Below are 23,432 nucleotides of genomic sequence, written 5' to 3'. Positions count from 1 at the left end.
AAAAAGTCATACATTTTTTAAAACAAGAAACAGTGACAAAAAAAAAACAAATTATTTAAAATTTTTAAAATCATTTTGTACTTTTTATTTTGTCCAATTACTATCCTGTCTATGTCAGTTTTTAATGTTTTGTGGGACCCAGGAAGTGTAATTACCCGGGGCAACAGTAATGGGGGAAACAAGCAAAAAAAACAAACAAAAGAACAAACAGACAAAGAGAAGCAAAAACCCTGACAGGAAACAAGGGAAGGAGGGTGTCAGTTACCCAGTAACAAGAAACCCCCCAAAACCACCCCCTGGAACCTACAGACAATATGACCAAACCACACGGTACAAATGGTGCAAACATGATGTCCCAGCACTTTGTTTTGCTGTGTAACAGGGCTGTAGCCCCCTGTAATTTTGAACTTTTGACTGTGGCAAATGAGAACCTCCCATTGTCAAGACAAGGGTGAACAAGACCAGTATTACACTGAGATGAGTTTGTGCTGCTTGTCAGTAGTTTAGCTCGATGATGTTCCTTGGGTGAATAGTACAATCTTATAAAGCTAAACCAAAGACAGCATCCAGTGATAATCTATTTTCTTGTCACATGCAGTCCAGATAGCACCTGTCATAAGCAGGTTCTTATGCAGATATCAGGAGTCCATGGTCCTGATTCTTAAAGGAGGAATGCCCAACAATACTCAAATGCACTAATATTTATTTATATTTTCACACCCTTCCTGCAAGTTGCATTAATATGAGCACACAATGACCAAGACGGTGACTACAAGAACATCTACAGCAGCAAACAACAGGAGCAAACAAATTGCACATGACAGCACAGTACAAAAAGTCATACACGTTTTTACATAACAAGAAACAGTGACAGCAAAAAAACAAAATTATTTAAAATATTTGCAAATATCATATTTTGTTACTGTTCTATTTTTGTCGATTACTATCCTGTACTATGTCATGTTTTTAATGTTTTGTGTAGACCTCAGGAAGTGTAATTGCCGCACGTGCAACAGCTAATGGGGATACAAGCAAAACAAACAAACAAAATGAACAAACAGACAAAGAGAAGCTACCACACATGACAGGAAACAACGGGTAATGGAGGGTGTCAGTTACCCCAGGTGAACAAGAACCACACATATCCACCACCTGGCAATCCTACAGACAATAGTGACCAATCACATCACGGTACAAGATGGTGCTAAACACTGATGTCCCAGCACTTTGTTATGCTGTGTATACAGGGCTGTAGCACCACTGTAATTACTGAACATTAGACTGTGTGCATGAGGCCAGTGTGCAGTCGTTGTGGGTTTTATTCACCGAGGACATTCTATGTGTGGAGATTTAGTCGCATTCAATGGAATTACCAGTTGCTCTGGACACAGATTTTATGATAGGGGCTGCTCCATTGTCCACAGAAACGTGCTTCACATTGCAGGCGACTTTGGACTGGGACTTCCACTCCGCTGTCGAGACATTGAAAAAACTTGTGACAGAGAAGCCGTCGTTTTTGCTCTCCACAGGCTCACTGGTGATGCCCTCTTCATAGGATCCATCATCCACTCTCCACATGACGAACACATCCCGGGGAGAGAAGCCCGTCACTACACAGACCAGAGAGACAAACCCACTGCCGTCCTCTTCTGAGGGTGTGTTTATAACCACCTTGGGAGCTTTTAACCCTGTAAAACACAGTTACAAACCAAGATTATCACTGAACGTTCACAATGGAAACAACCTGATTACATTCTCTGTCTGTAGCATATTTTACAGGGAACTTATTATACTCTGTATTTAAACCCATATTATTTTAAACAATAACAGTACTGAACAGTGTCATTTGAAAAAAATTAAAGTGACATTGTTTGCCACATGTGTTCCAGACTGTTTTATCTTTCTTGTGTGAAACATACCGCTGGTGTTCCGGCTGAAAGATCTTTTGATGGCCGGCTTTTCGCTGTTCTGCTGTTGGACAGAGCACTGAACATTTTTCTCGGTGAACCAGTGTTCCTGTCCCAGAGCCAGAGTGCTGTTCTTCCTGAACACATGTCCGTGCCGAGTGGTCTGACTCTCTTTGCTCGTTCCACTCGGTGTCCAGGTAACGCTGGCTCCCTCCACTGCTGCCTCATCTCCCCCAGTGATAACGCAGTCCAGCACAGCCTGGTTATTTACAAACAATTCTCTCGCCTTTGGGGGATTCAGGGTCACCTCCAGACAGGGTGGGTCTGTTTAATTGGCAGGGAAAGAGAGAGCTGCCGTCAATGTTTGCAGGACACTCTGATCTTATGGGTAAACAGCAAGCTAAGGCTGGCTCAGTTACTATCCATATCAAACTCTGTGCTCTCAGAATACAGAATCATAAAATCCAGAAAATCACTGCAATGTTAAAATCTGCGTACTGGATAAGGTATATTCCAAATGCTAAAACTTTCTTGTATGCCTCTAAATTAACAACAGGTAATGGAGGATGTCAGTTACCCCAGGTGAACAAGAACCACAGATATCCACCACCTGGCAATCCTACAGACAATAGTGACCAATCACATCACGGTACAAAATGGTGCTAAACACTGATGTCCCAGCACTTTGTTATGCTGTGTATACAGGGCTGTAGCACCACTGTAATTACTGAACATTAGACTGTGTGCATGAGGCCAGTGTGCAGTCGTTGTGGTTTTTTTTCACCGAGGGCATTCTATGTGTGGAGATTTAGTCGCATTCAATGGAATTACCAGTTGCTCTGGACACAGATTTTGTGATAGCGACTGCTCCATTGGCCACAGAAACATGCTTCACATTGCAGGCGACTTTGGACTGGGACTTCCACTTCGCTGTCGGGACTTTGAAAAAACTTGTGACAGAGAAGGTGCCATGTTTGCTCTCCACAGGCTCACTGGTGATGCCCTCTTCATAGGATCCATCATCCACTCTCCACATGACGAACACGTCCCGGGGAGAGAAGCCAGTCACTACACAGACCAGAGAGACAAACTCACTGTCTTCTTCTTCTGAGGTTGTGTATATAACCACCTTGGGAGCTTTTAACCCTGTAAAACACAGTTACAAACAAAGATTAACACAGAACGTTCACAATGGAAACAACCTGATTACATTCACTGTCTGTAGCATATTTTATAGGGAACTTATTATACTCTTTATTTAATCCCATATTACTTTAAACAATAACAGTACTGAACAGTGTCATTTGAAAAATATTAAAGTCACATCGTTTGCCACAGGTGTTCCAGATTGTTTTATCTTGTGTGAAACATACCACTGTTGTTCCGGCTGAAAGATTTTGTGATGGCCGGCTTATCGCTGTTCTGCTGTTGGACAGAGCACTGAACATTTTGCTCGGTGAACCAGCGTGCCTGTCCCAGAGTCAGAGTGCTGGTCTTCCTGAACACATGTCCGTCCTTTGTGATCTGACCCTCATTGATCGAGGTGCCTGTTCCACTCGGTGTCCAGGTAACGCTGGCTCCCTCCACTGCTGCCTTCTCTCCCCCAGTGATGACGCAGTCCAGCACAGCCCGGTTATTTACAAACAATTCGCTCATCTTTGGGGGCTTCAGGGTCACCTCCAGACAGGGTTTTTCTGAGGACTGTTCTGTTTCATTGGCAGGAAAGGAGAGCTGCTGTCAATGTTTGCAGGACACTCTGATCTTATGGGAAAACAGCAAGCTAAGGCTGGCTCAGTTACTATCCATATCAAACTCTGTGCTCTCTGAATACAAAATCATAAAATCCAGAAAATCACTGCAATATTACAGTTTTTTTTGATTGCTAAGACACATTTAATGAAACAATTCCCCTTTTTCTCAGAACTATTAACACAATCCCAAAACCAAACTCAAATTATCTTCTCAAAAACATATACTCTTTCATCAAAATTAAACTTTGCCTTCAAATGGCACACACAAGCCATAGAAAACACAGACAATGTAGATTACCCATAACACACCAGTGAGATAAATTAAAAGCACTACTGCAAAAACCTTTTATAGCAGTGCGTCAGGAGTTATTTTCTCCTGGTTATTCTACTTATTTTATGGTTTTCAGATTTTGATCTTTGCAATGTTACACTACTAACAAATGAGGGAGTGTGCAAATTTCCCAATATTTTACTGTATTTGTAGTACTGAAAAGTGATGCTGAGTGAAAAGTACTGTATAGTACAGTTTTTCTCGATTGCTAACACACTAAAACTGGTTCTTTTAGCAAAAACTCCCAAATTATTACTTCAGTTCTCAGAGGACCAACACATCTCTCAAAACTATAAACACTTTTCACTTGTTTTAACACATGCTGCAAATTGTTAAACTTTTTCTGCAAATCTCTACAAACAAATGCTCTCATGAATCACTGGTTACACACTGTGCTCATGCAACAAACACTAGTAGTCAAAACAGTTAACTCAAGTCATCACAACCTAAACCCAGGTAACACACCTTTCTCTAGGTGCAAACACTTGGCAGCAAAATTGTTTACACACCGGTCACAATCTCTGGATCAGTAAATAGGGCCACAGTTTGCATCTGTGTGCTTTTGAACAAAGGCTCCAGCACCCCCCGCAACCCTGCTCAGGATAAGCGGGTATAGATAATGGATAGATGGATGGATACAGTAGGGCAGTAGAAAGACACCTTTCATATTGTGAAATTAGCTCAAAATTAAAACACCGAATATGGCATACCTGCTTTCTGGAAACTCACTTCCATGTTCTTATTCAGTGACAAATGATTCACGGAGCAACTGTAGGACTCCCGCTCTGCCGCTTTTACACTGACATGACTGACGCTTGTGTAGGAATCTGGCCTACTGCTCTGCACTGCTGGGTACTGAGTGAACTCAGTCACGGCCATTCCACTGTTCTTCCACTGGAAGGTCACGGAAGAAGCAGGTGAAAAATCACGGGCGATGCAGGCCAGGGTCAGGTGATCGGATCCTTTAGGCCCGCATGCCATTAAAGGCAAGAGGGAGGTTGGTGCAGTTGGTGTGGCTGAAAAGCAAAATATTTTTTAAATTTTTTTATTTGGGGGGTGGGCTTCCCTGAAACCAAACATATGGCCTGTGGGATTAATTAAAATCAATCTCGTCTAACAGTTTAAAAATGATGCTGTGTGTATCCTAACCTAGCCTACTATTGGTCTTATTGTGACAGAAGTCATTAGCAGCGTCGCAGTTTATATAAATAATTCAACGTATAACCTAATCTCATAAAAAACACGTTTTCAATGTACAAAAATGCCAAGTTACTCAAAAGTATTGATATCAAAATGACGCCAAGTTACGGTACTACAGACAATATAGGCAATCTTGCCTCACCAAAATTACATAAGATGTATTTCAAAGCAATGCTACCCAATATTTCCTCAATTCTTTCAAGTCACTTGGCCCTGTGTGTATAAACATGCACTACATGGACAGGCCAAACATGTGTGTGGATGGCTCTCTCACAGTCAAGATTGATTGAATAGGCGTGTATATGTCCAATTTGTATTGGTATGTATGTATTTCGCTGCCCAGCCTTTCTGTTGCGTGAATGATAGTATGTTTCTTGGTATAAGTCTGTGTTCGTAAATGTGAATGTAACATGCTGCCAGGGAAATGTCCCCATGGGGATAAAGAAGTTATCTATGTATGTATGCACAATATGTATTTTACATGCAGTATTTATTGTACGTAGCAAATATACAATAACTTGTACATGTACTCAAATTCAGTTCAGAAGCAAGTATAAACATGTTTTCTGGAGAAATATGCTTCCTGTAGTTACTCAGCAGCAGTTTTGTACATGAATTTCAATGTGTTCAATGAGGCAATTCGAAATATTTGACTCTTTGATCTGACACAAAGTTTGCATGATATTGTAAACTGGTAAGATTACAAAACACAGGGCCATGTGACTTGAAAGAATTGAGGAAATATTGGGTAGCATTGCTTTGAAATACATCTTATGTAATTTTGGTGAGGCAAGATAGCCTATATTGTCTGTAGTACCGTAACTTGGCGTCATTTTGATATCAATACTTTTGAGTAACTTGGCATTTTTATACGTTGAAAAGTGTTTTATTATGAGAGTGAGAAATGCAAAGTGACCCTGTAAGAAACGGTTGTGGATTATGGTTATCCTTGTGCGAATTTGTACAGTCTGATGAGCGTGTACTGTTTAGCAGTTTCGGTTTGCTATATATGTAAAACAGTGGCTGTGACAAAGGGTGCGGAGGCGTAAGTGTAAATGCAACAGAAACGCAGGTGAAATATGGCCAGTATATGTACTGACGGATTTGACGGCCATCCAACGAGCCTTGATTGAGAAAAGAATCAGCAAGCCCGTAGAATTAGAGCTGCCTAGGTCGCAACTTGTGTACCCTTTGTCTGTTATTTCGTGGAGATGCACTTTTAGTGTTTGTAAGGTTTATAAGGCATTTTGATAGGCTTATCTGCAGGTGGGAATCCTGTTCGCTGTTTTGCTAAGCTAGAACCGGAAAACTTGATAGTGGAGAATAGGAGCAGACGCATTTGTCCCAGCAGGCTTTGCATATGAGAAAATAACAACAGTGTGAGAGAAATTAGGACGAAATGATGAAATTGCATAGTTGAAACAATATGTTTTTAGCAGAATGGGCATGTAGGTGAAGGTTGACATGATGACAGACTATAGTGCGGAGTAAATAAAGTGACCATGAGCGAGATTAGTTTCCTTATGGAATGGTATATATAATAGTCGGTATAAAGCTTTAGCTGTTAAAGTGGAGGGTTAAGTAAGGTGTGAAATCTATTGCACTAATGTGCTTTTCTCATGTTCAGTATTAGTAGTTATACTTATATGTGAGTCATGATTTTAAATGTAATGTTTTAATGGGGAGTTGCAGAACGTACATACGTAGTAATTGGTTGTATGTGGCTAGATAGAGAGTAGGGCAAGGTAACATGAATGTAGAAACGTGGCGTTTGCTGATAAGAAGGTTTTGTACAGTAGCCAAGTGAAGAAATATAGTTAGTAGAAATGGCACACTGGTGAACTGGTGTAACTTTTTAATAAAATGAATACATTTGCCGTCATGAAATGCATATGGGTGGCCGTGAGTGAGTTTTGGTAAAGAAAATATAAAAGCGTAAGAAAACGTTAGTGTAAAAGAGGAAATTATCTGCCTGAGGGCGAGGCGGGATTCAATCCTTCAACCGGAGGTTTACCAGTCTGTGACTTTGTTAGTGCAGCACCATGACATAGCTATGGAATGCGTGAAATATCATTAGCAAACCTGTCCGTGGTTTTAAAGAACACATTTTAATTTTATTTTTAAAGCCACGTTGTGTGTCGCGTTGAGTTCATTTTAAACTATTTCGCTAATCAGCTTAATCTAATGATACCCTTTCGGCGTTGATTTCAGTTAAGAACAGCTGTGTGACACCAGACAAAATGATAAAACACGAAATGAAGTGAAAATGAAATGAAACCTTATTATCCAGAAACTACAATTTTACCGAGTGTGATGCAGTTTTAAAATTTGTTCAAGGGGACATATTAACAAGGAGATTATTGTACAAAAGTAGCATAAAATAATTCGTTAATAGGCCCATTGGCCTACTGTAGTCAATGTCTACTTTAAAAAGTATGTTCGGGGCGACATTTCGCGCAAACTTTCCTAGTAGCGGTATGTTGGCCAAAACAAATACATAATAAAATTGTAATGGTAAAATGTTAGATTGAAGAGCTATAAATTGAATTATCAATGTTAAAAAGGCGTATTTAATTCAGCCAGTTAAAGGCTCAGGCTTGCATGAACTTTTAAAATGCACTTTCCCATAATATGCTACAAGGTTGTCCCATTTTTTTCATTTCAACTTTATTTAAGACTCAAAAAAAGAGGTCCATAACAGGTAAAATAGAAATTTCTTGACGCCTTCTTGGATAATGAAAATAAGACCCTTCAGTCTGAAATGATGACGATGGACATGATCATGTCGTATTTCAATTGTTTTTTTATCTACTGCGCGGCGTTAAAAAATTGCATCCACTATAGTTTACCATTGTCTTGTAGCCGAAGTATTGATTTCCACGCAGTTCGGGAACCTAACCGTAAACAACAACTGCAACGTATCGGTGTATCAAATATAGTAGGCAAAGTAATCGAAAGCATGAATTAATGACCTAAGTAGGCAACGATTTGTCTTCATAAAAAATATAGTGAAAAGTGAAAATGTTCTGGTTTAGAATCGGTTATAAAAAATATTTTAAAGAGCTGTCTTGTGCTCCATATCTATCAGAACTAGCTACTTCAGTTCGAATGCCCAGTAGGAGAAAGCCGTTCTGTTGCGGTGGTCTGTCTGGCGCAGCGAACCTGGTTTAGCAACCGAAATGCTGCTGTAAATTGGACATTTCGTATACGGTGATGTTTTGTCCAATGGTTTCTCTGTGTTCTTGAAATGGTTTCTTAAATATAAACAGCTAATATTATTAGGGCGTTCATGAATAATTCAAAGCTATGACTATCTATCAATTGCATACATACATACATACATACATATACAGACATACATACATACATCTGTACAGCTCGAAATTATGCCGCACAAAATTCAGCTACATTTTATAGGAACTAGATGCAGTGTCCCTTTTGCAACTTTTGGTACATGAAACCCAGCTCTGTTTTTTTCGTGTCCGTAGTCTGTTTTCGACTAAAGAAAACCTATAGTATATTTGCAGAACAGATATATTTTTTAAACCCGAAAAGCTGCATACTTACCTGATCGTCCCAGTCGTTAGCAACGCGAAGGTATATATGCATCTCTGGGCTCGACAATATTTCTCCTCATATTTACACTTACACATTTATACATTTACCTTAAAATGAAACTAACCTTTTGCAAAGAAAATTACTGTTGCAAATATGTCAATTCTCCTTTCCATGGAATTTACTGAATAAAGGAAATATACTGGCATATATTATATTCTTCGCTGCTGTCCTAATATGCCTTTCCACAAAAATGGCTCAAAATGCATTGTATTATATTTGAAATGTATGCTTCATAAATAACTTTCTGAACGGTATAAGGCACCAAATAAATTTATCATAAATGCTGATGCACTTTTATTTTTAATGCTGTCCTTTTTCTGAAGTCAGAAAACAGATGGGATGGAATCATATTTGTTTAGTTAACTTAAAAATGAAACCCACTGTACTAAAACAAACACATTTAATCTACCAACACCTCAGGAATATTTCACTAAATACACACAGATAAATTATGGCATCAGAACTTTCTTTTGGAACTCAGGAGGAACAGAGAACCATGGTCTTGTAATTCTCACATATAAACACAATGTAAAATCAAAGTCTTAAAGGTTCAGTAGCCCTACATTGGCTGAAGGTTTTAGTTCTAAATTTAAAAAGAAAGAAATACGTAAAATTCAGTATAAAGAATTAAAAAGGACTTACCAATGGTGACTTGGGTGCCTTTACTCCAGTAGTCAAACCTATCACAGTGTTATATTTCATGGAACTGACTGCACAAAAACCTGTCCTTTCTCAGGATTGCTTCAAATGTGCATTTTGAACCACCTGTAGAACTCCAAACTCTGTCAAACTCCTCAACAGTGTAAAATCCAATATGACGCATGATATTTTATATCTATGATTAAATTGGTATGGATATAATAACTAACAGTCATAATTATCGCATTGTGTCTTGTTGAGTATCAGTGCAGGTATCCATTACAATTGTATTCCAGATCTTGTTCATTTATGTGATAATGAAGATATTCACAGTGTAATTTGCCTGTATGATGTGCAACACACAGGAACACAAAACCGTGCTGTTTGTGCAGATTCTTCATCTTTAGTTTAACATAAATAACACACTTTCTGAGAGATGAGGTTTTTGTACAGCGTTTTACCTCAGTGCCACCCCACCTCACGTGTACACAGTGATCTACACTACAGCAAAAACCTATTGCCCTTTCACATAGCACTTCTTCTGTATTTATCTGCAGTGTCAGGTGATTACCAGCACAAACTATAATAATTCATATTTATTTTGAAAACAGAATTTTGCAGTCATAGTAAATTTAGGAACAACAAAGTTTAAACTTTACCAAACAATTTTACAGATATTTTTACAGGGGCCTGGTTGGTTTAAATATTTCACAAATATTACAGATTCAAAAAAGCATTATGTAAATTATAGTAGTTTTTTCTAATGAATAATACTTCAGTGTCTTTCAAAAATATCGTTTTAAAATGTTCATTAAATTTCAATTGACCCAAACATGTATTGAAAAATTATGATTAATCAGCATTGTTGTGGGTTCACATAATTACTCCAAAATGAATCCAACTAATTTATTAAAGGGTGGTGTGAATTTATATTGAATCATTTTCGTTATTGCTATTCAAAATATTTCTTAGTCTTATTATAAAACATGAAAATCATACTACACATTCAGCAATCAATGCCCATTCCCATTTCTGAGATTTTCTTCTTAGAATCTAAACATCCAACCTTTATTTTAACATCAATCCCAGAAAAAAAAAGTCCTACAACAAATTAAATCTACACTGAACAAAAATATAAATGCAATCCATTTCGAAGATTATATTGAGTTCAAAGGTAATAAACCTATTTTAGTTGACTGATTTACATTCATTAGCACTTATCTATTGATTTCATGTGATTGGGGATACAGATATGCATTTGTTAGTCACAGATTCCCCAAAAAAGAAGTTACCATGAAACAAACAGAATACTGATCAGTATCTTGTGTGACCACCATTTGCCTCATGCAAGGCAACACATTTCCTTTGCATTGAATTGATCAAATTGTTGATTGTAGCCTGTGGAATATTGTCCCACTCCTCTTCAATAGCTGTATGGAGTTGTTCGATATTGGTGGGAACTGGAACACGCTGTCGTATGCGCCAGTCCAGAGCATCCCAAACATGCTCAATGGGTGACATGTCTGGAAGAACTGGGACATTTTCAGCTTCGAGGAATTGTATACAAATCCTTGCAACCTTGGGCCGCGCATGGTCATGCTGAAACATGAGGTGATGGCGGTGGATGAACGGCACAGCAATGGGCCTCAGGATCTCATCACGATATCTCTGCATTCAGATTGCCATGGATAAAATGCACTTGAGTTCTCTGCCCATAGGATATGCCTGCCCATACCAACACCCCACCACCACCATGGGCCACTCTGCTCACATCGTTGACATCAGCAAACCGCTCACCCACCCAACGCCATACACACTCCCTGCCATCTGCCCTGTATAGCTGAAACTGTGATTCATCCGTGAAGAGGACCGTTCTTCAGCGTGCCAGTGGCCAGCGAAGGTGAGCTCTTGCCCACTCACATCAATTGTGCTCTTGCCCACTCACAAACTGCAGACAAATCAAGACATCTGTGAGGATGTTGAGCACGCAGACGAGCTTCCCTGAGGCAATTTCTGACAGTTTGTGCAGAAATTCTAAACCTGCACAGTTGTGTAAACCAACTGTTTCATCAGCTGTCCATGTGGCTGGCCTCTGACAATCCTGCAAGGTGAAAAAGTCGGATGTGGCGGTGCTGGGCTGGCATGGTTACACGTGGTCTGTGGTTGTGAGGCCTGTTGGACAAACTTCCAATATCTCTGAAACGATGCTGGAGACTGTCATGTTCCGGTGTTCCTGTCTGTGTTTCCCTTGTTGGGCCGCCAGATGGCGGCACTTCTGTTTTGTGTCCTGCTCCCCCCCCCCTGTTAATTGTATGATTGTTTTCAATTGTCTCGTTATCCCATCATTGTTCCCACCTGTGTCTTGTTATCCCCTCCTTCTGGTTTGATTGTTTTGAGTTCACCTGTGTCTTGTTACCCCTTGTCTATTTAAGTTCTTTGTCCCCTTGACTCGGGTGCTGGTTCCTTGTGTTTGTTCCCGACTTGCGTATGTTTCAAACCCTTTGTACCTGCCTGCGTTTTTTACCTGTTTGTGGTTCGTTCTGATTGTTTGTTCGTAATCCATGTGTTCGTGCCTATGCCCTGGTGTTCTGGTGTTTTTGGATTTTTTCATTTTCTTGTTCCTGTGTTTGTTCCTGAGATCTGTTTTGTTCCCGCCTATGTTTTTGACCGGTTTGTGTTTCTTTCTTTGTTTCCGCTTGTGTGTTTCTGTGCGTTTCTGCCGTTTGTTTTCCGTACTAGTGTAGTTCTGTTCTTGTTTTTTTTTTTTTTTTGTTCTTAAGAATGTTTTGAGTTTGTTGTTTTGCCCTTTGTGGCCTTGCCTGTTCCCTGTTTGTGTTTGCCTTTTTGTGTTAGTAAAATCTTTGTTAATTTTCCCTTTTTGAGTTTCGTGTTTTTTTTTTTCCCCCCACTCTGCGCCTGGGTCCCAGCACCCGTACTGTCACAGGAGACGGCTTATAGTGGAGAAATGAACACCCATTACCCTGGCAACAGCTCTACAGGATATTCCTGCGGTCAGCATGCCAATTGCATGATCTCTTAACTCTTGAGGCATCTGTGACATGATATTGAACAACAAAAAACTCAACATTTTAGGGTGGCCTTTTATTGATCCCATCATAAGGAACACCTGTGTAATGATCATGGCTTTTAATCAGCATCTTGATATGCCGCATTTGTGCAGGAGATGGATTATCTTGACAAAGGATCAATGCTAGCTAACAGTGATCTAAACAAATTTGTGGGCAAAATTTGAGAGGAATGAGATCTTTGCACATAGAACAAATCTTTGAGGTATTATTTAAATGCATTAAAATGGCTGCAATTTGCAAAGTTGCTGCAAAGTGTTGCATTTATATTTTTGTTCATATGATAAGACTCATTGATACAGATTTTCTTATCTTTATAATTATTATGTAGATGTCTGTGAAATGTGATACATTCTATCAAGATTGCTAAAATATACTGTAGTGCTCTCTTACTCCTTGTAGTGCAGGAACAAATCCCTCGAATATTTGAGATAAAATGAAAAATTATAAAAATAAAACGCAACCATGTGTTTTTCATAACTTTGACATGTCCTCTTTGTCAAATGGATGTTGTAAAAAAAACATTTTTTAATGTAAATGTAATTAATTTCATCCCCATATTTACTAAACCGAGGAGAATCTTTTGGGGTGATTGATATTTTGCCATTTAAAATGGTCATTGTTTAGATTTGTGTTGAGATCAAGTTATAATAGTTTGTTACTAATTATTCTGAGGATCTTTTTTTCTTACCAATACAACTTGGTGCAGCTTTAGATGAAGTGGACCATCAGTGCAAATATTAAGTATCAGTGGATGAAGAATTATGTGACACTAACTTGATATTCCCTCTGTCAGAAAAGGTGTTGTTATTGAACTTTTTACGTGACTCATTTCATTAATACATTTAATGACTTTCACAGAAAAATCTTTGTTCACGGCCATCCATTTCATAAAGAGGAAAAGTTATGAAAAACATGGTCGTGTTTTGTTCTGGCCCAGGCAGGGGTAAGTATAAACTAAGGCCCCTTCTGATGGGTTGTTCTTGCACTATTGAATTTGAGTGTGTTTTCCTCATAATATGTTAACTACAGGTAATGCCATTGTTAACGACTGCTGATTTTTCACATTTATGTTTGTGCATCTATAAAAGGAACAGGTGATCTCAGTATATTTGTTTAATAGTGTTTTTCACATTGATTATGGATATACCAACAGGTAGGTTTGCATCTGGAACTTTTGTCAGTGTACAGTGATAATGTGCTCATTTACATATGCAGAACTTGTTATGTATGGTCCTCTTTTACCTCAATAACAATAAAATGTTTTAAATGGATCTAAATATACCAATAAAGTTTAACAAAATTGGTCACACTTAATGTCATTTATAACCAAATAGGTGCCAAATGCACCTACCAAATGTAAACACAACACCCTAGAGATCTTTAAAAGTTTGTTACAGTCACAAAGCCATTCAGCTCACAAGATGAGGAGACTGAGGTCTGACATATGTGGTATTCATATAGAGCTAATACAGCTGTGACAAATTTAATGGCAGTTAATTCTGAAATAGAAGGAAGTGTAGTGTGTCAAACATCAGTAATTTTTCTGATTTTACATCTTGATCAGAATCCATAGCTAATATTGTAGAGACAGAAGGGATTTACAAACTGCTGGTTAGGAGACGACTCGAAAGGGTATCTGGCGGAAGATCACGCATCGTCAGCTGTCTAAAGCATATATATAAAAAATAAAGATGTTTAAAACCGAAGTGTTTCACTTCATACTGCAGAGTTCATTCCAGGGCTCTGTGCTGTAGCTCTGTGTGATAATGGGGAAGAGGTTTTTGTGCAGCTCTCCCCTCACTCTCTCTCACTGTGTGACTCTCTGGCACAGTAATACACAGCAGTGTCTTCAGCTGTCAGGCTGTTCATCTGTAAATACAGCTGGTTGTTCCTGTTGTCTCTGGAGATGGTGAATATTCCTTTAAACAAATTGGCACACCATGTATCACCACCATCATTTCTGATCCCAGCCAACCACTCCAGTCCCTTCCCAGGAGGCTGTCTGATCCAGTGCATATGGTAGTCACCGAATGTGAACCCAGAGGCTGTACAGGTCAGTGTGTGGGATTTTCCAGGTGTTTTAACTGCTGGTTCAGACTCAGTCAGAGTCTGACAATTAACACCTGTGAAATTAAGAAAGACTTAGGACTTCATGACACACAACCTCACAAATACAATTTTAGTAAATATTAAATGAATGACAGATTCAAACCTACTTTTTAAGAACACTGTAATCAGAAGCAGGCTGGTTATAACAGTCATGGTGAAAGTCGTTGACTGCAGTCTGTGATGATCGTTCTACAGTCAGCCTCCAACAACAGTCCCTCCTCCCTCAGTGCAGAGAGGTAAATGTAGAAGGAAGAGCTCAGAGTTTGCATGAACTCCTCCTCACTGGGTGGGCAGATCACACACTGTTTAAATAGAGCAGTCAGAGCTGTAGATGGGGTGTAGGTCATATAGCAGTTATAAGTATTATCCATCATTACAGCCATGTGTCTCTCTTCCATGGCTGATTGTTGCATTAATATTCATAGTGAATGCAGGGAGTATCCTGGTAGGTGAGGGTGGGATGAGTGGATTCAGTAGCTCTCCAGTACTCAGTACATCACAAGTAAGTCTAATGAGAGTGTCCAAGACAGACAGCATTCGATCACACAATATAGAAAGCATCCTGATATCCAGTGTTAAATTCTTGACCCAGTATTTGTAATACATGTCTTGTGCCAATATTTTGATTTGATGATGCTCCCTCCTAAAGGAGAATTAGAAACAGCAGGCTGCTTCCACCTCCATTGTAGCTGAATTCTATGTAAATTAAAAAGCAGTTTCTTTTATTGTTGACTTTTGTGTAGCCAATTTTTTTCACATTCCCTGATATGGTGAAGCACTACTGCTCATTATTATGGCTCAGGAAAATACAAAACTTCCCACAATTCCACAGGACATACTCTTTGCACAGAGGTCACAGTGTCCCCTCTGTGGGCCAAAGACAGGCTGCTGGCTGATGTGTTTCAAACAGTTTTCCAGCGCTGCTGTAACATCCCTCATGTGCTTCTAGATGGCCTTCACTGAGGTGGGTGGGGGGTGGGGGGGGGGGGGGGGGGAGGTGGGGACAGCAGGTGACCAGCCCCAGCAGGAGCTTTGTTCAGGGCCTTTAGTGTGTGACTGACAGATTCAGAATCTGCAGGGTTTTAACTGCTGGTTCAGACACAGGCCTTTATTCAATAAACAACTGTGCTTAACTTTTACTCATATGCAGCATTCAGCATCACCCAAATGTAACTTACCAAACACATTACAGTATGTGAAGAATAAACAAACGCAGGCATTTAAATTGAAAAGTAAGACAAATGTTGATTGAACCCCAAATGTTGATTGAATTGAATGTTTTTCTTTGTGCTGATGAAAGAAAGGACATATAAAAGTTGATATCAAAAATAATTTATTCAGCATAACATTTTATAAATAAAATTTTGTTCTTCAAAGAATCTTGAAAAGAAATGTCTTCATCCCACCATATGGTTCCAATCCACTCCAGTGCTTCCCCTTCAGGCTGTTGAATCCAGGCTGTACCATAGCCGCTATCAGTCAGGGAATACCCAGAGACTTTACAGGAGATGGTCAGAGACTCCTGGTTTTACAAGTATAGAGCCTGGCTGTGTGAGTTCAACTCAGTGACCATCTGTGGGTACAGAAAAGATTTGAACATACATCAAAAAGTAATACAATTATGAATATAAACACTCATTTTTCTTTGAATTGAAAATATGAATACAGCATGTATACTTACAAAATGAAGTTCCCAGTAACACTGCAAAAGCTAAAATAGCTCCCATTGTGACACACAGATCTCCCTCTCTGTCGAACAGGTGATGCTCTTGTGTTGGGAGGAGTATTCTCAGTGGTTTTTATAGTAAATACTGTGGACTGAATTTATTTAAATCTTGGAGGAAGGAGAAAAACAAGATAAATTCAGAGACAGGATATCCATTATGAGGAGCACTGCTGCCCCCTTCTGGAGGAGAATTTAAAACAGAAGGCCACTTCCACCGGCATCACTCTGGAATTTACATTAATAACAATGCTAAAGGATTAAATTCAGAATAAATGTTCACATTGTACAAATATTAAAATCATAACTATGTGATGCATTCATGTGGATTGCTAAAACATACACTAGAGAGCTGTCATGTCTTATTTTCAGTACATTATGCTTGTTACGCAAGTAATCACAGGAAAAACAAATGTAAACATGGATTTTTGTGTACGTTTGTGCTTCCAGGAGAAATAATATCAAGTACATATTGTGGCCTTCCTCACCATCCAAGGTTGCAGTTGCCACAGCAGTATAAGAACCAGTGCAGTGAGTCTCAGGACCAGTTAACAGAAAACGCATTTAATTGTATTAATTGTAGGGGGAAAGGGAAGGGGAAGCAAAAAATAACAGAAACTTCTTCGCGGTCGGGGTATCAGTCTTCCTCTCCAGGGTAAGTACGATCCTCCTGGAGAGACAAAGTGAACAATGGTTAGGAGCGTGTGATGGGGCACTGGTCAGCCCACTCCAGGTCCGTCTCCTCTCCTTGCTCCGTTCGGCCTTGTAGGACTTTTCCTCCAGCCCTCTGTCCTTTTCAGCGTGGGGAGACCACTCCCCCAGTCATAAAAAAAGGTGGAAAGTTGCAATCATACAATTTCTACACGTGCGTTGGCTCACAGCCACTTACCGCCCTAGGAACAGGTGAGGAGAGAAGCCAGGCGTAATTTCTCTCCCTAGCCCCAGCCAGTCTCTCAGTCCTTTGTGCTGCTCCTTATATACTCTGTGAGGCAATCACTGAAGCAGTCTCAGGTGTGCTGCAGCAGAGTGGAAAATTCCACATACCTGCACTCTGCTGCAGCCCTGTCCATGGTGCTGATCCTTGGAAGCTCACCTGGTCTGCAGCTTGCTGTCCCTGGTCCTGAAACCTTCCAATATTTCAGACGGGAGGTAATGCCCACTCACCACTTGTCCCAGCAGTCGCCGGTGGCGGGAGGCCCGGCCGCCCTGGTGCTTCTCGTGCTCTCTTGTGGAGCACCAATAGGGCCTCGGGGCGCCACAATATAAATATCTCGGTATATGTGTAGTATTTAGATATTCTATAGATAAACCAGTAGATAAACCACCCATAAACAATATGTCCGTCACCTTTAGTAAAACAATTTGTTTCTTCTTTTGTCTTCCCCCAAAATATGCTGTGGATCAGTCTGGTGTGGATCTGTGTTTTGATATTTGTATGAGTAAAATGGCTGTAAATATTGAGGTAAGGTACTGGGAGTAACAAAATGGCGTATATATTCCAACCTGCTAATGATCCTGGATAACGCAGTTTTTCCCTGAGAATATCATTATATCACCCTGTTATTTGGATCTGCTGATTCTTCTCTCTCCAACTTCTGTAAAATTGGTCCTATCCTTCTTGCATATGCTGCCCAGCTCATTATTCAGGCCCACTGCTGAATCCAGTCATCTGCACTAGTCACCCCCTCCTCCTGTTCACCTGTGTGAGCTGATGCCCCAAACCACAATGGGCCCATGCAGGCACCACTGAAGAAGACCGGGGTCAAAGTGCATTGTGTGTACATGTCTATAGGGTATATGCCCAGTTATTATATTCTGTGTTTGTTTCATTACATTTGAGCTTTTCATATGCAAACATCATTTTTGTGCTTTAAAAAACATTAAAGTTTCAGTTGCTGCAGGTCTGAGATTTTGCCCATTTTTTATTATTTTTCTTGCTATTTTCAGATAATGGTGAATATGGGGACAGTGAGCGCTACATGCAGGTAGAGTGTGTGTGTTCAGTGGTGACAGTATGATGTGTTTTGTACAGCTCTAGCTTTGCTTTGCTGAACTGTGTGTATCGGGCACAGTAATACACAGCTGTGTCTCCAGTCTGCAAGCTGTTCCTTCGTAAAAACACTGTGCTGCTGGAGGTGTCTCTGGAGATGGTGAATTTGCTCTTTAATGAATCTTTATAAGCAGTGCTTCAACCTGACCACACAACTCCAATCCACTCCAGAGCTTTCCCTGCAGGCTGTCGGATCCAGGCTGTACCATAGCTGCTAACTGAATATGAGACTTTACAGGAGACAGATAAAGGCTCTCCTGGTTTTACAGCCATAGAGCCTGGCTGTGTGAGTTCAACACAGAAATCATCTGTGGATACAGAAATAAAAAATATATTTGTGCATCCATCAAAAAACAATATTACATTACAGGCATTTAGCAGACGCTCTTATCCAGAGCGACTTACACAACTTTTACATAGCATCCATTTATACAGCTGGATACACACTGAAGCAATTTCAGTTAAGTACCTTGCTCAAGGGTACAACGGCAGTGTCCTTACCCGGGAATCGAACCTGCGACCTTTCGGTTATAAGCCCAGTTCCTTACCCACTGTGCTACACTGCCACCCTATATAATTGTCAAAAAAAAGGTATTTCATATTTTTTTTAAAGTAAACCATTTGAAAAATGTCACAGAATACTCTTTACATTAAAAATATGTATATGGAATGTGCACTTACAAGATAAAGTCCCCAGCAACATTGCTAATGCTACAATAGCTCCCATTGTCAAAAACAGATCTCCCTCTCTGTCTTACAGGTGATGCTCCTGTGTTAGGAGGAGAATTCTCAGTGGCTTTTATATGAAATACTGTGCACTGAATTTGTTTAAATCTCTCTAGGTTGGAGTAAGGAGAAAAACAAGATAAATTCAGAAGAGCAGAATATCTATTATGATGAGTACTGCTGCCCCCTCCTGGAGCAGTATAAAACAGAAGACTGTTTCCACCAGCTTTGCTATGGAGGTAAGATCAGAAACAAAACTCATGGAGTAAATTCAGAATGAAAGTTAACATAGTTAGGGTTTTAATTCCAGTTCCAGTATTCCATGTAACAATTGTCAGTGGTAATATGTACTAAAAATAAAAGGGGCATCACAGCAGTAAACACTCACAATTTACAGGCCAAGAGGGAGCTTCAGTAGTCCGGTTGGAAGATAGCTAGAGTTTGAACTAGGAACACCCAAAATGTAGAGGAGTGTTTGTAACAGTTTTGGGATTTTGCCCATTTACTAACATTTAGCTTAGCACTATGACATTTTACTTCAAGGAACTTTGACATATCAGTAGTCAATAATCATTTTAATTACATTCATAACTTAACTAAGAGTCGGATACAATTATAATCAAAGTACGTGCAGTCCGATGTTGCATAATTCTATTAGATGAGCTGAATAATTGTAACAGTAAATGAAGATGTTTGATAATGCGCGTACGCATGTTTTTGCAGCACACAGTGCTGTTAATCAAGGAGATACATTTCCAATGGTAACATGAGACCAGCCGCATCCTCAGATTATGAAGCATGGTGCTTTATTCATGAAATAAAGACTGCGCATGAACATTGACGCACAAGCAAATTTGTGAGTTACTGTGAAGTGAGTTGTGGTAACATCCAAATCAATGAAGGAAGCTGCTTTTGTTTGTTTCTTAACATCCAAGTAGCAAATGAAATAGACCAATCTGGTCTGTGCTTACACAACACAGCAAGTTAATTAGCTGAACACATGTAACATGAAACATGTTACATGGGTTATTTAAATGGCATTTTGTAAACATGCAGCTTTAAAAACACATTATTTGCTATAGCAAATCAGAGGTGGAATAACTGTAATTGCTGTTACATTTATACAGACATTTATGCTGTTACATTTATACATCATGTTTTATTGGTCACTTAGCATCCAATTCCTGCTATGATACACTCGGAAAGTCATTCTAACTTTTCAAAGACAGATGACTATTTTAAAATGATGTATGGTTTGGTTTATTGTAAATTAAATCACCCTTGTTGACCATGTGTGGTGCCTCTACCTGGAACAGAGCCTGCGTACACCTGGCTGCAGGTATGAGAATTGTGTGATCGACTCTTTCTCTGCCTTCAACAGGCGTCCAAGGAGACATTGTGCTGAGCCAGCCGGGACAGGAAGTGAAGAGTCCAGGAGAGTCAGTGAAGCTGAGCTGCACAGTTTCTGGCTTTAATCTCACTGGCTACTGCCTAGTCTGAGATTTACTGTATGAGGCCACACACAACACACTGCGTTTAGATCTGCCATTCATATTAAATACATAATTAAACTATAACCACTTTAAATGACTTCTGATTAAACTCAATTTGTCCATCCGTCTTTACTGATTAACACTGTAGAGCAGTGGTGTCAAACTCGTTGCCATGGAGGGCCGTGTGTATGCAGGTTTTCATTCCAACCAATTAATGCTGCCTTAATTGAGTCCAATTACTCATTCAGCCATATGCGTTTAACTGCATTGAAGCACAGAATATAAGACAATGCGGGTCACCATAGACGTCGGGTCACCATTGTGCACAAACCTGCATCCCTAATTCAGCAAATAATTTAACTAATTATATAATCAAGATCTGAGGCTGGAATGAAAACCTGCATACACACGGCCCTCCATGGCAACGAGTTTGACACCACTGCTGTAGAGTGATGTCGGAGGAAGCAGTATTAATTCTGTGCAACTTTTAATTGTCTTCCACAAGGGGGCAGCAGTGCTCAACATAATGGATATTCTGACCATCTGAATTCAACATTTTTTTTCTCCTGCACAAATTCAGTCCTCAGTATTTCCTGGAAAGGTCACAGGGAATTCTGGCATGGAAAATGTTTTCCATCTTATTGAATATAAATGTATTCCTGTTTTATGCCATGTAATATCTACCTTGTAATATCTACTCTTATCAAAAGTAAAACAAATAAAATAATACATTTTATTCAGCAGTCAGGCCCCGCATCCCCTAATCAAGACAACTGAAAATATTTTGTTTAAATGCACATTGTAATTTTACATGTCATATATTTACACATGTTGAAAGCATAACTTCTATAAACTAAGGACTGTACAGATTGGCTTTGATGTGAGACCGTCACTTTTTAATGATCATCTGCATGATCCACTTGATCTCCTTTCCTTCACATTAGTAATATACTGATGTGTGACCAGAGTGAGGCTGAGCAGTGAGACTCAGTTCAGACATCATGCTTTAGAGGAGCAGGAATGAAGCACAGGAACATGGCAGCTGCTCTTCATAAAGGGATCATTTAAATGTTTTTATCCAGAAAATCCAGTATGGTAGGGCGGACTATAAAACTGTTCATGCTGTATGTTCTTTGATATTATTGCTGTCCACAGCTGTGCAGACAGATTTTTATGATTCCACCTCATGTGAATGCAAATGATTGTTTACACCTGTGGGTCTTTTCCTAAACATGCCAATACCTCAGTCCATATAAAACATGCAATGTAATATGTGGAAGTGCTCAGATATAGAGAAGGTGTCTGTAAAATGATGAGGGAGCTTTGATTTAACCAGTACATGAAAAGATATTCCAACCCTGTGTTCAGCTAATTAACTTGCTGTGTTGGCATAGCCTCGTGTTCTGGATACTCCGAGTGACTGATAGAAAAGAAACAGCCGCCATGGTCACAGGCATTTCTAATAAGCACAGACCAGATTGATCTATTTCATTTGCTACTTGGATGCTAAGAAACAAACAAAAGCAGCTTCCTTCATTGATTTGGATGTTACCACAACTCACTTCACAGTAACTCACAAAGTTGCTTGTGCGTCAATGTTCATGCACAGTCTTTATTTCATGAATAAAGCCCCAATGCTTCATAATCTGAGGATGCGGTTGGTCTCGTGTTACCATTGGAAATGTATCTCCTTGAGTAAATATGAAAAGCCAACCACCAGGCTCAAAAAAACAGAATGTTCAAACCAAGTCTCCACCCATTTAATGTGCCACTCAATTCTGTTTTGCATCTCATTTGCATAAAATATTTAAAAGATGACAAGTCATAAAGTTATTCAGGATTTAAGGCTGTCACTTGTGAAAGGGGAAAAACATCCCTTTTATTCTACCAGAACGAAGCCTCACCAGTTGAATATAAAATAAAATACAAGATATTTTTGTATTATGACATTAGATATTTTTCTGAGACGGTAAGCAAATTAGGTGAAACGTGCTTATTTGCATGTTTAAAATAAGCTAAATATTTGGTAATCTACAATGCCATTTGTAAAAACCAGGAACAAGTATGTCGAAAACCCTGGAGAGAAGTACCATTCCAAGTGCAGGAAACAAACACATAGTTCAACTCAGACCCTGTAGGTTAAACTGATTAACACTAACACAACGAGAACAGCAACAACGCAGTGTATGCAAAAATACTAGCAGTAGTTAAGACGAGTGCATTAACTAAGTCACCTACGAAACAGCTACCTAGTTACAACCCTAAGCTTACAGTCAATTAACATTACATTACAGGCATTTAGCAGACGCTCTTATCCAGAGCAACTTACACAACTTTTACATGGCATTTTTTACATTGTATCCATTTATACAGCTGGATATATACTGAAGCAATTTTGGTTAAGTACCTTGCTCAAGGGTACAACGTCAGTGCCCTACCCGGGAATCGAACCTGCGACCTTTTGGTTACAAGCCCAGTTCCTTACCCACTGTGCTACACTCCGTCCTTAAGAGATTACAGGGAGGTAGGGAGGGATGGGGAGAGGTGCAGCCTGAAGAGGTGAGTCTTCAGTCGTCGCTTGAAGTGGGTCAGTGTCTCAGCTGTTCTGACCTCCATGGGGAGGTCATTCCACCATCGTGGGGCCAGAACAGACAGGAGACGTGTTTAGGAAGCGCAGGTGCGAAGAGGGGGAGGTGCCAGGTGTCCTGAGGTAGCAGAACGGAGGGGTCTGGCTGGCATGTAGGGTTTGAATATCTTGTGGAGGTATGCTGGGGCTGATCCCTTGACTGCCTGGTC

The 23,432-nt window shown here is 39.7% G+C and overlaps 1 protein-coding gene and 1 long non-coding RNA gene across 13 annotated transcripts in view; both read right to left on the bottom strand.

Annotated features, from left to right (window-relative positions):
* Positions 1-686: 686 nt before the first annotated feature.
* Positions 687-23,432, bottom strand: part of LOC135248731 (immunoglobulin mu heavy chain-like) — a 95,069-nt gene continuing 72,323 nt past the window's right edge. For 11 of the 12 annotated variants that reach the window (XM_064323646.1, XM_064323651.1, XM_064323654.1 and 8 more), the window contains 4 exons: positions 3,281-3,613; positions 2,739-3,053; positions 1,920-2,231; positions 687-1,688 (listed from right to left, as the gene is read on the bottom strand). In XM_064323646.1, the coding sequence (XP_064179716.1) occupies positions 1,351-1,688; positions 1,920-2,231; positions 2,739-3,053; positions 3,281-3,613 (1,298 nt within the window). In that variant the 3' untranslated portion in view covers positions 687-1,350. The remainder of the gene's footprint in view (positions 1,689-1,919; positions 2,232-2,738; positions 3,054-3,280; positions 3,614-23,432) is intronic. The other variant, XM_064323643.1, reaches the window with a different exon arrangement.
* LOC135248747 (uncharacterized) lies at positions 15,961-17,619 on the bottom strand. Its single transcript, XR_010328498.1, has 4 exons — positions 17,257-17,619; positions 16,987-17,037; positions 16,326-16,478; positions 15,961-16,217 (listed from the first exon to the last, which is right to left on the bottom strand). It is a non-coding gene; the product is annotated as an uncharacterized LOC135248747 (long non-coding RNA).

Source organism: Anguilla rostrata, chromosome 2 (genome assembly GCF_018555375.3).
Source record: "Anguilla rostrata isolate EN2019 chromosome 2, ASM1855537v3, whole genome shotgun sequence".
NCBI lineage: Eukaryota > Metazoa > Chordata > Actinopteri > Anguilliformes > Anguillidae > Anguilla > Anguilla rostrata.
This window is presented reverse-complemented; position numbering and strand designations above follow the sequence as displayed.